Below are 13,327 nucleotides of genomic sequence, written 5' to 3'. Positions count from 1 at the left end.
TTTTCGTCTTGAATCACTGCCTCACAGCTCTCCTAAATCCTTGGGCCGTAGGTTCCATAACTTCTCTGCTTCTGGCCCTCTGAGCACCCCCTGGGTCATCTCAACTCACATGCTGAGCACAGCTTCTAATACTTTGAATTCTGGAGTTCCATCGACCTCCAGGAAAGAGACAGGCCCATGTCTCCCTACCAACGGGGAAAGGAGTCTTCTGTGTGCACACAGACCTGCTGGATGAGAAACAGCTGCATTCTTCAAGTAGATTATGCTGAGCAAAGGGCCATGAGGGAGCACTGAGGGTCAAGTCCTGGCATACTGGGCACAGCCAAGCAGCTGAACCTGGGCCAGTAGACACTACAACAGGAATCTGTGGCCTAAGAACCCACCCTAGCCAGTGCTGTCACTCAAGACCCATTCTTGTCCTTAGCTGCCAATTCTCCTAGCTGGATACCACAACCCTCATGGGAGAGCTGCACCCTTTCCTCCCCGGCTGCAATTCCTGGCAGAATTCGCTCTAGCAGCCCCCCAGCTCCCCATTCCCGGAATCTCCAATAAATAGTCCATCTATCTGGAATTTTCAGGCAAGAAAGTAGATTTTATCAAATGATAAAATCAGAATACCTGGAGCCCATCCTTGCTAAAAGGAAATGCTTGCTTTTTGAAGGTACAGTCTTGTCCTCCACATGTTCTCTTATACCCACTCACTTAGGAAAGGAGACATCAGACAGTTAATGTCTTCTTCTACAGGGGAGGATAATGTTTGCCCCCTCTTCTTCTGAGAAAAGATAGGTCTACTTCTGTACATAAACATGACCTCAATACCAGAACAACTAAGACTACTACCTTCTCTTACTCCATCTCCTACTCCGGACCTTCTAGATATACTCTATGGAGCTCAAGCTTCATAACACCACATGCTGGTGCTCATAAAAACTGCTTTGCCCTGATCGGTTTGGCTCAGTGGATAGAGTGTCAGCCTGTGAACTCAAGGGTCCCAGGTTCGATTCCGGTCAAGGGCATGTACCTTGGTTGCGGGCACATCCCCAGTAGGGAGTGTGCAGGAGGCAGCTGATCAATGTTTCTCTCTCATCAATGTTTCTAACTCTCTATCCCTCTCCCTTCCTCTCTGTAAAAAATCAATAAAATATATATTTTAAAAAACTGCTTTGAAAGTGTGAGGAATAGCAGCTCCCCTTCCAATCTCCTAGCCCTTTGTTTTTGCTCAGCCTGTGCAATGGCCCTGCTATTCTACAGCATCTAGTGAAGGGGATCTTGCATATGTGTGGGTGTGTGTACATGTGCATGTGAGCCCCCCATCTATTATATCAGCCCAGGCTCCTCAGACCTAGTTTCAGGGAAGCTAGAACTAACAGCCTATCACTTGGAGCCAACCCAAAAATGTATGTTCAAAGATAAGGAAATGAAATTCCTGACCACATTTTGTCCTGACAAGAAACCTGGATGGTGCCAGACAAGATAACGTTGGTACTGAAATGATAGGATGCTAGAATATCAAGCACATACCCAGTCCCTGGGAGTGTTATGATCATTCATTTATTTAATCAATATTTGGGGAGAACCTATGCCAAGCCACAATGCTGAGTATCAAGAAATAAGTGCCGAGTAAGAGAAACTGGGCCCTCAAAAAATCCACAATCCATCTGAACTGACATAAAGTGGGCCACAACCGCACAGTGTGAAAAGTACTGCTGTAGGCCTTGGGCATTTGGGGTAAATCTCCTATCCCAAGTAAATCTGTGGGGGGAGAGAAGTCAGGAGACGCAGGGATAGAGAGGGTAGGGTTAAGGACTGGATTCCTCATTGGGGCTACCTCCAAATTGAGCCCTGGGCTGCCAACAATTCATTCCTAAAAGCTGACACTTGACCTCCCACCTTCTAAAAAAAAGTGGTTTGTGTTCCTGGCCATGGCTATAATCCCTCAGGAACTAAAAACTCTCTTCACCTCTGCCCTAGTCCTGGCCCACGTATGCCCTATGTTCTAGAGCACATAATAGATGCAAATATTAGTACCCTATGTTATCTGCCGGGTACTAGGGATTCAGGGCCCCATGCCATCCAAACTGATACCTGCACCGTAGGGATAAACCAGTCACAAGAGGTCCTAGGTAAGGAATCACTGCTCTAGAATATGTAGATCAACTGAATGAGAAATGACGAGCATCAAAGTGGCCTCTGAACCCCAGAAAAAAACCTTGAGGTGCCCCAGCAGCCACAATGGTGATTCTACAATCACCATTAGGGTGTTCTACCCTAATGAAATTCTTAGTGTACTAGATAACATATAATACTAATGCCACACACTGTATGAGGATGGGTGTGTACATTTTGTTACTTTCTTTACTACATTATATCTAAGTAGAATTAATTTCTGTTTAAATTTATTTTTAGATTATTTCAAGTACCATCTAAATATTTTTAGAACTTCTCAGTGTAAATCCCTGAGTGCAAGAACCATGTCTTATACACCATGGTAAGTGCAGGTGCACGGAAAATGTTTGACTTTTAGGACAAGAGGCAGGGTCTGCAAAAGAAACACTATATCAAGCAAAATGTCTTAAGTCCCACCTCTTTCTGTGTGATTTGAAAAATATAAAGATTGGAGGTTTCCCTAAAATCTGTAGATTACACAGAAGTCCAGCCCTCAATACTACTAGCTGTCCTCAACACTGTATCAATCTAGTACAAATTCCATGCTAACCTTTTTCTTTTCTTTTTCTTTAACAAATGAAATCCAGGAGCAGTCATGTGATACTGAAGAAAAGAAAGAGTTCAGAGCAAAACATACCACAAGCAGAGTGAAGGCAATGACAGACCAGGAGAATGTTTTCATAACATGTTAACGGACAAGAAATTAACCTTAGCAACATGAAACACCAACAAGAAGAGACCAAAAGCCTGACAGAACAATGAATAAAGGCCACAAACAAGAAAGACAACTGAAGGCAGAAAAATGGTAAATCAAATATGAGGAGACACTGACTTTTCATATTAAGAAAATGAGCATTTTTTAACTAAACACCAGGGTGGCAGGAAGGCCTGAGGCTGGCCACCAGGAAGAATTTTCCAGTGGTGAAGGCTGTAGCTGCCGCACCTTGGGCCCCCTCCAGGGAATGTGGTGGAGTCGCCTTCTCTTCAGGTTCTTACAAACTGGCCAGCCTAACCTTGGGACTGAGTCCCAGGAGCAGCTGAGAACACAGTCCCAGGAATCAGACAGACTGCGTGTGTGCTCAGCTGCTCACCAGCCACCAGCCGTGTGATCTGGGGGAAGACTTCTGATCTCCCTTAGCCTCAGTCTTCCCATCTGTAAATGGAGTAACAGCTGACCCTGAGGATGCTGTGCTGTTGATATGAGATGATGACTATAACTGGGTAGCAAAATGACTGGTGTACTCCCAAAATTGGGTTCACATCCGATGTGAGCACAGATGTAAATCATCTTCTAAAGAGAGCATATATAATTCACATTTTAAAATAAGTCCAACCAGAATGTTTTATACATGTCTTCATGCATATTCTGTTTGTATGTAAATATACTAATCCATGTCTATATACAATGTGTATGTGCACACACGTGTAAACTTTTAACATATGAAACATTTTAAAGGTGTAGCCGCACTGTAAAAATAATATGATGTACCTCCTGTGCAATTTGGAAATTAAATGAATTCATAATATATAGAGCACATAACATAATGCCTAAGGAAGAGCAAATGCTATTTCACTATTAGCTATTTATTATCATTTTTATTACTAATGCAGAATGAGAAGACCAAACTGCTCTGAGGTGTTCATTGTGCCAGGTTATCTGCCAGGTACTAGGGATTCAGGGCAGAACAAGATGGATGGACTCAGGCCCTACCCACATGGAGTCTGTACAAAAGCTAAACATTAAACTAAGAAACACAAAACTACAAAAGTGCAAAATGTAACAAAGGCGATGAAGGAAAGGAACTGAGAAATGGGAGAGAGACGTGCTCGCAACAGGGGTTGCAAATCTGTACCAGTCAGCCACCAGCTGAGTCCTCTTCCATATAGAGAGCAACCACATCCTTTACAAGATGCTGCGGGATTAATGAAGCTACGGCCAAAGAGCACCTGCCCAGATTGGACTCAAACCACAGTACCATGTTCCTAACCATCACCTGAGACTCCGTTCATGAAAATACTCCTCCTTCAGCTCACCTCTCAAACTGTGTCCTTGTTACTCATTTATTCATGCGCATACTCATGAATTTAACAAATGTACACTTATTAGGAATACTAGAAGCCCGATGCACGAAATTCGTACAAGGGGCTTGGCCCTCGCAGCCCTGGCTTCGTCCCTAAGATCGTGCGGAAAAACATCCGAGAGGACGTCGTTCGGCTGTCCAGTCTAATTAGCATATTATGCTTTTATTATTATACTAGAGGCCTGGTGCACAAAAATATGTGCACTCAGGGGGTGGGGGGTGGTCCCTCAGCCCGGCCTGTGCCCTCTTGCAGTCTGGGACCCCTTGGAGGATGTCCACCTGCTGGCTTAGGCCCGCCCCTGGGGGATCAGGCCCAAGCTGGCAGTCAGACATCCCTTTGGCAGCCCGGCAGCCTTGGGGGGTGTCCACTTTCCAGTGGCGAGCAGGCCAAAGCTGCAGTCGGACATCCTTAGCGCTGCTGAGGAGGCAGGAGAGGCTCCTACCACCACCACTGTACTGGCACCATCAGCCTGGCTTGTGGTTGAGCAGAGCTCCCCCTGTGGGAGCTCACTGACAACCAGGGGGCAGCTCCTGCATTGAGTGTCTGCCCCCTGGTGGTCAGTGTGTGTCATAATGACCAGTCATTCCCAGTCGTTCTGCTGTTAGGGTCAGTTTGCATATTACCCTTTTATTATATAGGATAGAGGCCTGGTGCATGGGTGGTGGCTGGCTGGTTTGCCCTGAAGGGTGTCCCGGATCAGGGTGGGGGTCCCGCTTGGGTGCCTGGCCAGCCTGGGTGAGGGGCTGATGGCTGTTTGCAGGCTGGTCAAGCCCCCCCCCCAGTGGGGACCCTCACCCCATGGAGGTGTGGCCAGCCTGGGTGAGGGGCTGATGGCTATTTTCAGGCTGGCCACACACCCCTTTAGGGTGGGGGGTCCCCACTGGGGTGCCTGGCCAGTCTGGGTGAGGGGCTGAGGGCCATTTTTAGGCTGGCCAAGTCCCCTGGCGACGGAAGTTCCCAGCCTCTCCTTTTCTTCTTCTTCTTTTTTTTATTCTGGGATTTATTTACCTTCTATAATTGAAACTTTGTAGCCTTGAGAGGAGCTCAGAGCTGACCAGGGAGGGGCGGGAGGGAAGCCTCCTGCTCACTCCAGCTCCGTGGCCATGGCGACGGAAGTTCCCAGCCTCTCCTTTTCTTCTTCTTTTTTTATTCTGGGATTTATTTACCTTCTATAATTGAAACTCTGTAGCCCTGAGAGGAGCTCAGAGCCGGCCAGGGAGGGGCGGGAGGGAAGCCTCCTGCTCGCTCCAGCTCCGTGGCTGCCGGCCGCCATCTTGGTTGGGTTAATTTGCATATAGTTGCTCTGATTGGCTGGTGGGTGTGGCTTAAGGCATAGGGAAGGTACGGTCAATTTTCATGTTTGTATTTTATTAGTGTAAATATTATGCTTATTTATTGCATATGTATTACATATGCATAATATATATTACAATACAGCTATCATGCTCCCTACCCATAGAACAGGGGTGGGGAATGTCCAGCCTGTAGGCTGTATAAGGCCCATGAAATCATTTGGTCTGGCCCTGCCAAGGCATTAGGGGTGATTTAATTAAATGTTTGACCAAATATAGCAGACTAAGTTTTAAGGTGATAATTTTGTATGGCCTGCAAATGATGTTATAAATGGCCCCTGACAGAAAAAATGTTCCCCACACCTGCCATAGAACCTTAAAACATAGCAGAGTAGCTCAGCAGCCACTTCCAAACCCCAAACAATCCACTATTCAAATGCAAAATTATATATTCATTTAATAGTTACTTACAAATCAATTTAAGCTATAAGTACCTTATCTCATCAAATCTAAAACACCACTGCATTTTAAGAAGCAATATTAAGTACTAGAAAGAAAAATGCTGCCAATTTATTATAAGAATCCATCAATGATAAAATACAACCCAATTTTAAAAATGTTATAATCTTAAAAAAATTAAAAATGTGGGTCTACAGCAATGAAATGCCTGTCTTTTGGCGACACGAAAGTGTTCCCCTATACTTACAGAAATTACTTTGCACATCCCCAATTATGTTTGTATGGAAGAACAAGCTCGATGTGAGAAAACTCAAATCAGTTTTTCATGGCTACATTGGTGAATTTACATCAAGGCCATCATGCAGTTTTGAAATAAAGAGTTGGTTTTTAGATGCAATAGCAACAGATACTAGAACCTGAAACATCACTGTTGAGGGTCTCCTTTCCCAACTACACCTCTAAATGTTTTCCTGATTCCAAAACCAGGTCCACACAACTTAGCAAACACATGGGAAAGGCAGGGCAAAAATAAATAAATAAATACTTCACAAAAGGAGGCTTATCCTGGCTGGTGTGGCTCAATTGGTTGGCGTGTCATCCAGTGCACAGAAAGGTCACAGGTTCAATTGATTTCTAGTCAGGGCACACACTCAGATTACAGGTTCCATTCCTGGTCAGGTTGTTTGCAGGAAGCAACTGATTGGTGTTTCTCTCTCTCTCCCCCTCCCTCTCTCTCTCTCTTACAGTATCACACAGCACAGCATGTATTAGTGGAAAGGACACTGCAGAGTTAAATGACTGGCATTCTAGTACCTTTCTGATATTGGCTAGGAAACATACTGGGTTTATTTCCTCATTTGCCAAACAAAGGTACGGAATTGTAAGGTTCACTTTCTCGCATTAAAACACCATAATTCTCAGGTTCAAAAATACTGGCTCATCTTCCCTATTTCTTATAAATGACCCATCTTATAGGAACTCCTGGGCTTAGGTTTAAAATGACGCTGATTGCTTTATACTTCTTGAAAAACTTTACTCAACTTCAAAGGTGCTTATAAAAACCTTAAACTTTCTTCTGGAAAGCCTTCCTTATTTTTCGTTTTATTTTCTCTCCCACTTCAACTAAATAATCTCCCTTTTTTCAAAAGCTATAGTACTGGGTTTTTTCACTCAGGAATTTCTGAACATTCCAGGCTGCCCCCAACAGAACTCTGGAAGGCATCTACAAGTGTTTGGGGGTTTTTTTCCTAACTCAAACCAAAATTGCAACACTTGTGACCTTCAGCACAAAATGTACCATCAATTAAAACTTCATTGAGGGAACGAAATTCCCTAGCATTTCTAGTTTTATTACTAACATCAGAGCCTAATTTGTGACTACTTTTTAAAAACAAAGTTTGCATGGTATTGTTGTGGGTGCTGTTTTTCTACTGGAAGCAAAAATGGGCTTAGAAACGTGGCATGAGAAAGAGAAGATCTAGGGGATTTAGAGATTTTCATACATTAAAAACTGTAGTCTGTAACCCCCCTAGTATAGGAGATAATTTGGTTTAAGTATTTTTTGTTGTTGTTTTTATTTTATTAATTTCAGAGAGCACACCCGCTACTGTGGATGGAGCCCTCAACTGGGATATGTGCCCTGTCAGGGAATCAAACAGGTGACCATTTGGTGCAGGGGTCAATGCTCAACACTGAGCCACACCGGACAGGCAGAGATAATTTGGTTTAGATCTCAGACCTCTTAGACCCTTAATTAACAGGTTGATCACGTGACGAGGGTGAATTGAAGACCACTCCAGCAACAGAAAGCTAAACTAGATGATCCCTTAAGGCCTCATGGTCCTTCGAGTCTAGGAAAAAAGAACTTTCAGTTCTGTGAGAGGACTGCTAACTGTTGCTAAGGGTGGATTAAGGATCCTGATCTTTTTTAGACATTCCTCCTTTCTCCTCTAGACTCTCCTCCTGCTAAAGCAGGCTAGAATTTTTTAGAAACTCAGAGGAGCAAAGACCCCAGGAGATAAAGATATAGGTATAACTAATTCCTTTTTTCCTTCTGCCTACAACACCTTCAACTGGCCTTTAAATTATACCATAAGAATCTCCAGAAAACTTTCCCAAAGAAACCCAATCTTTTCCTACTTGCCAATGTTATGTCAGACCTTTGTCCTCAAGTGATCTGGTAACTAAGTGTAGCTATTGCACACACATCCATCCCCATGCACTTTGAAAATGCAATCTTCTCAAAAAATGAATTGTCTCATCCGATATTCGGTACAAACAGAATTAGAAGATAGGACAGTACCTTACTTAATGTCTGTTTCAGCCTAGGTGCTTTATATAAACTGGTTTATTTATCCCGAACAATGACCCCAGATCATCCTGTATGTCACCATTTCTAGGATGCACCTTTTTAACATGTTTGAAATCAGGATGCATACGACAGCTGATGGTGTGTCACAATTTTAATTAGTGATCATTTTCCACTGTTAATGGTAGACAAAACAACGGTGCATCTTACAAATGATGATGTCTCAGATTTGCTAAACTATGTTATTATTTTCATGGGATTTGAAACAGAAATTGAGAAACAGATTAGAAGTGCCCGGGGTTATTACACAGGCTGTAAGGGACCAGCCAGACTTCAAACCTTGATGTGGCTGATTCCAAAGTCTCTTCCTACACAACCTCCCTAAAAACACAGAGACTTTGAACATGCCAGAATTTCCTACAGTCAGCGCTACTCAAAGGCTGGGAACCTTGGCTACTACGTTTTCAGAAACAGGGTTCACACCGCCTCGCGCAGACAGTGCAAATAAGCTGGTTAAGGTCCCAGCAGGCCCTAAGCTTCTAGAAGTCTTCGGGGCTATGCTGCCTCTGGGTGCAGAACCCACCTCTTTGCCGAGCCTACAGTCTACATTAAGGACAATCATACGTGTAGGTCCCTTCTGTGCCAGGGACAGCCTTAGCCCCCAGTTTCCTAAGACATACTGCCCCCACCTCTAAACATGACGCTCACCCTCCCACCTCCTCATTCGGGACCACCTGGCTCCTCACTCAACAGGCCAATCTGGATGCCGACCCCATCCTGCCACTCATCACCGCGGGCGGGGCAAGAGCAAGCCCCCAGGTCTGCCAGGCTCCCAGACCCGAGTCCTGGCGCAGCCACCCTAGTGCTCCCCCGCCAGCTGCCTAAGTCATGCCTCCGCCCACACATCCAGCAAGTTCCCTGCACCCCAAAGGGTCCCTGCACCCCACAGGGTCCCTGCCTCCGCCCACACATCCAGCAAGTTCCCTGCACCCAGAGGGTCCCAGCTTCCGCCCACATATCCTGCAAGGTTCCCTGCACCCCACAGGGTCCCTACACCCCAGAGGGTCCCTGCCTCCGCCCACACATCCAGCAAGATTCCCTGCACCCCACAGGGTCCCCGAAGTGCGGCCGGACTCTCGCGGCTCCCAGGCCCTGGCCGAGTCCTGCCCCGGAGGGCCCGGACCGGTCTGCAGGACGACACGGGCCGCCGGGCCAGGAGCTCGCGGGGCTGGAGGAGAAAGTCCCGCCGGACTCACAGAGGAAGGAACGCGACAGAAGGCGGGCGGCGGCGAGCCCACTGCTACCGGAGGCCATGGTCGCGGCGGCAGCGGCGGCGGCGCGGCTGCGGTCACCACCAATGACACTCGCAGGCCCCCGGGACCTGTCAGAGGCCGCGGCCTGGGCAGGAGGGGTGGCCAGAGCGGGTGCCTGAATGGATTCCCCCTGCAAGACCTCTTCACCGAACACTGGGGGTCGCGGGTGGAGGAGAAAAAAATAGGTGTCTTAACAGAGAAGTGAACAATAACTTGGATCTCCACTGGAAATGTGAGTTTGAGTCAACATTAATTACTACGGCAGCTTAGGAAAAACCCTACGTGAGGCTGGTCGGCGCGTGGCATTGTGGGGAATGTAGTCTTTTGAGAGCGGCGACTCGTTTGTAGTTTAAGCGGGACAGGTGGGAAGGAAGCCACACTCCGGAGATGAGGTGGCGAAAGGAGTGAGGACACAGTGAGGCGGGGTGCGAAGAGCAGTGCAGACCTTCCCGCGGCCCTGGGCCAGTCGGCACCTCCCTTTCCTCGTCTGGCACATGGAGAGGATAACACTCCACCCCGCCTTGCGAGGATCCGGTGGTAACAAGCTGGTGTCCAGGGAGGGTAAGGACAAGAAAGACCGAAAGCTACTTTCCCGACACTTAATTTCTTGGCATGTGGATCTTTTGGTAAAACAAGCTGTCATGCATACAGCCCCGGACTAGCCCTAAGTGAATGAGCGCCTGGGATCCTGAGGACTGAAGTTACAGTTCAAATGTGGCCTCTCCCGCTTTGCACCAACCCGCGGATCACTCCTCGGTGAGAGCTTTAGGAGGAACCTCGGAGAGGCCAGAGTCCAAGGGTAAACAAGAGTTGAAGTCATCCACCCCCTGCCTCCAGTTGTGCCCCTGAGGTTGCTCATTATCATCCATGAGATTATAATCCTGATTCACCTAAATAGTTATTATAATCTGCACTGAGCTGTGATGTCTGCGTGGGATTAAACGCGCTGATTGCCCCATATGTCCTCTAGGGTACAGGGATCGTCGTCATTCCCAGGTTGGGTTTGGCTGCACACAAAATCCCTCCCTCATCTACAGGATCACGTCCTTGTGATCATTTAAATCCCGTCAGTGGTTCCCAAGTAGGCCCAGTATGATGATTTATTTTAAATAGCAAAGTGTTTCACATGATCATAGTTATGTTTTCAGTTTCACTTAATTGGTAAAAATGAATGATGACAAAAAGTTTACATTTGGTATGATTTTATTGAATTATTTCCGTAAGGACAGGGATTTTCGTTTCTTTTGTATACTAATGTCTCCCCAACACCTAGAACACTGCTTGGCACAGAGGGAGAACCTATTTGTTGAATTGAACTGAATTGATTTATAGGAGAGATAGCATATACATTTGTTTACTGAATCCACACACAATGTTTGATGATATTTCAGTTCCTCATAACTACACCTCCACTGCAATTGCATAGATCATTGGTGACAGACTATTGCACTAGACTCTACCTATACCACTCATCCTTCTATGCAGAGGGCTTTTGGAGTCAGGCAGACCTGGATTCAAATTCCAATTCTGCCACGAGCTATACAACCTGTGGGTTTCAGGTTTTCTTACTGAGATGGGGATGAAAATCCCTGATTCATAATAGTGTTGTCAGCAGTTAATGCATTAATATGTAAAGTCTTTAGTACCCTGTAACCATTTAGTAAATGATAGTTCTTATCATTAAAGGTAACTTTCTGCTTTGCATAGTGTAAAGGTAGAACAAAAGGCCTTTTTCTTTTCTGTGGCTTTCCACAATTTATGACAAGCACCTGGTAATTAAAACCCAAGATTGTTAGCTCCTCTCGTTCAAACAGCCCCTCTGTTCAAACTGCAAGACAAGCTACTCTCAAAGCTACATACTTGCTTGCCTCTCCTCCCTGCTGTTTTCACAACTCAGGAATAATTTGAACCAAGGAGTCTCTAGTTAGTAGAAAGTTCCCTTCCCCTGTCCCCTTCAAACAAACCTTTTTTGAATTCTTCATAACTTTTTCTCTAAGCTTAGGAAAAATACTGATAAGACACCTCCCTAGGACAGTGGTCGGCAAACTCATTAGTCAACAGAGCCAAATATCAACAGTACAACGATTGAAATTTCTTTTGAGAGCCAAATTTTTAAACTTAAACTATATAGGTAGGTACATTGTTATTAACTTAATTAGGGTACTCCTAAGGCTTAGGAAGAGCCACACTCAAGGGGCCAAAGAGCCACATGTGGCTCTCGAGCCACAGTTTGCCAACCACGGCCCTAGGACATCTGCCTGGACTGTCTCCTAAAAACCAAACAAATTTTACAAGACAACCCCGCTGATACCTGTTCAAATTCAGCACTTCCTGGTTGCTTAGCAACAGCCAAGGCTTAAAAGGGGAAGCTGCCCTCTGTTTTCTTGCCTTGTATTGGTTAGCAATACTTGGTCCTTTCCCTTCATGGAAAGTCAAATAAACTTCCTCTCTGCATCTCTTCTTTTAGTTTGAATTCTTTCACAGCCCTCCTCACCAGCCAAACCCTAATGCATGGCAGGGTGTTGTCTTAAAGTTTTTACTGATGTAGTAACCCAGTGTGAAATAGGACATTTCCATTTGTCTCAAAACCTTGGTGAAAGCCCCAACACGGAGGGCACAGGCCACACGTACCTGCACATTTGAAGGAGGGCAGTCTAGAAGCCATCTATCAGATTTCGATAAGAGGTGTCCAAACTTATTTCCGGATTCTCAGTCCCAGCAGCTCAAATAAGCAAAAGACTGAAATTCATTGAGTGAGGTCATTTTTCTGAGTCATGCGTTCTCAGCTTAATGATCTCCTTTCCTCCCACTCTGACAAGTTGGTGAGAAAAGGCTCCTTGCCAAAAGATTGGCATTACATCCCAGGCTAACCCCCTGCTGAACTGCAGAAATCCACGAGGCCGTCACAGCACCTTAGAGTAGATCTGGTCAAAGAATGTTCAGGAAAACTTGAGTTTGGATGGAAGACTTCATCTAGAGACTAAGGCCTGCTTCCTGCCTGGAGAACACAAGGCTGGCTGGAGCAGCTCTGATTGGCAGGCAGGTCAGTGTTTGGTGTGGCAAGATGTATACTATTCCCATGGGTGAAATGGATGCTGGGGAGGAAAGCTGAGCTTCCCCCTAAGAGGAGCACCTGCTGGGGAAGGATCTCTGGCATAAAAGACCATGGGAAACTCTGGCTGGGTGGCTCAGTTGGTTAGAGCATCCTCCAGACACACCAAGGTTGCAGGTCCCTGGTCAGGGCACATACAAGAGCATCTGCCCCCTGTTGGTCAGTGCACATCATAGTGACCAGTTGTTCCGCCATTAGGGTCAATTTGCATATTACCCTTTTATTATATAGGACTAGAGGCCCGGTGCATGAAACAAGATTTCTCTCTCTCTCTCTCTCTCTCTCTCTCTCTCTCTTCCTCTCTCTCTCCCTCTTTCTCTAATAAATAAATAAATAAAAATTAAAAACTCATGGAAAACCACGCAGGTGCAGAGGGAGAGGAGGAGTTATGAGAGGTCAGCCAAAGAGCATGTAACTCACAGCAGCATACTGTGCAGGTAGAGTTCCCTAGGCGGGGTAGAGTGAGGACAGCTGCTGAAAATTCCACGGAGAGCCAGACTCCACAGTGTATGGACCATCAGGAGGGAACCACAAATAACACCACCTAAGAGATTTTATCCAAACCTCCTCCCGCCCCTGCAGGAGTCAAGAGCAA

General features: G+C 45.9%; 1 protein-coding gene across 1 annotated transcript in view; it reads right to left on the bottom strand.

Annotated features, from left to right (window-relative positions):
• Positions 1-9,704, bottom strand: part of SUCLG1 (succinate-CoA ligase alpha subunit) — a 44,384-nt gene extending 34,680 nt beyond the window's left edge. The window contains exon 1 of the mRNA XM_006099898.3: positions 9,564-9,704. Coding sequence (XP_006099960.1) covers positions 9,564-9,621 — 58 coding nt within the window. The 5' untranslated portion in view covers positions 9,622-9,704. The remainder of the gene's footprint in view (positions 1-9,563) is intronic.
• Positions 9,705-13,327: the final 3,623 nt, after the last annotated feature.

Source organism: Myotis lucifugus, unplaced genomic scaffold, assembly GCF_000147115.1.
Source record: "Myotis lucifugus unplaced genomic scaffold, Myoluc2.0 scaffold_290, whole genome shotgun sequence".
In the NCBI taxonomy this organism is placed as follows: Eukaryota; Metazoa; Chordata; class Mammalia; order Chiroptera; family Vespertilionidae; genus Myotis; species Myotis lucifugus.
Note: the sequence above shows the minus strand (reverse complement) of the source record. Positions and strands in the feature narration are given on the sequence as shown.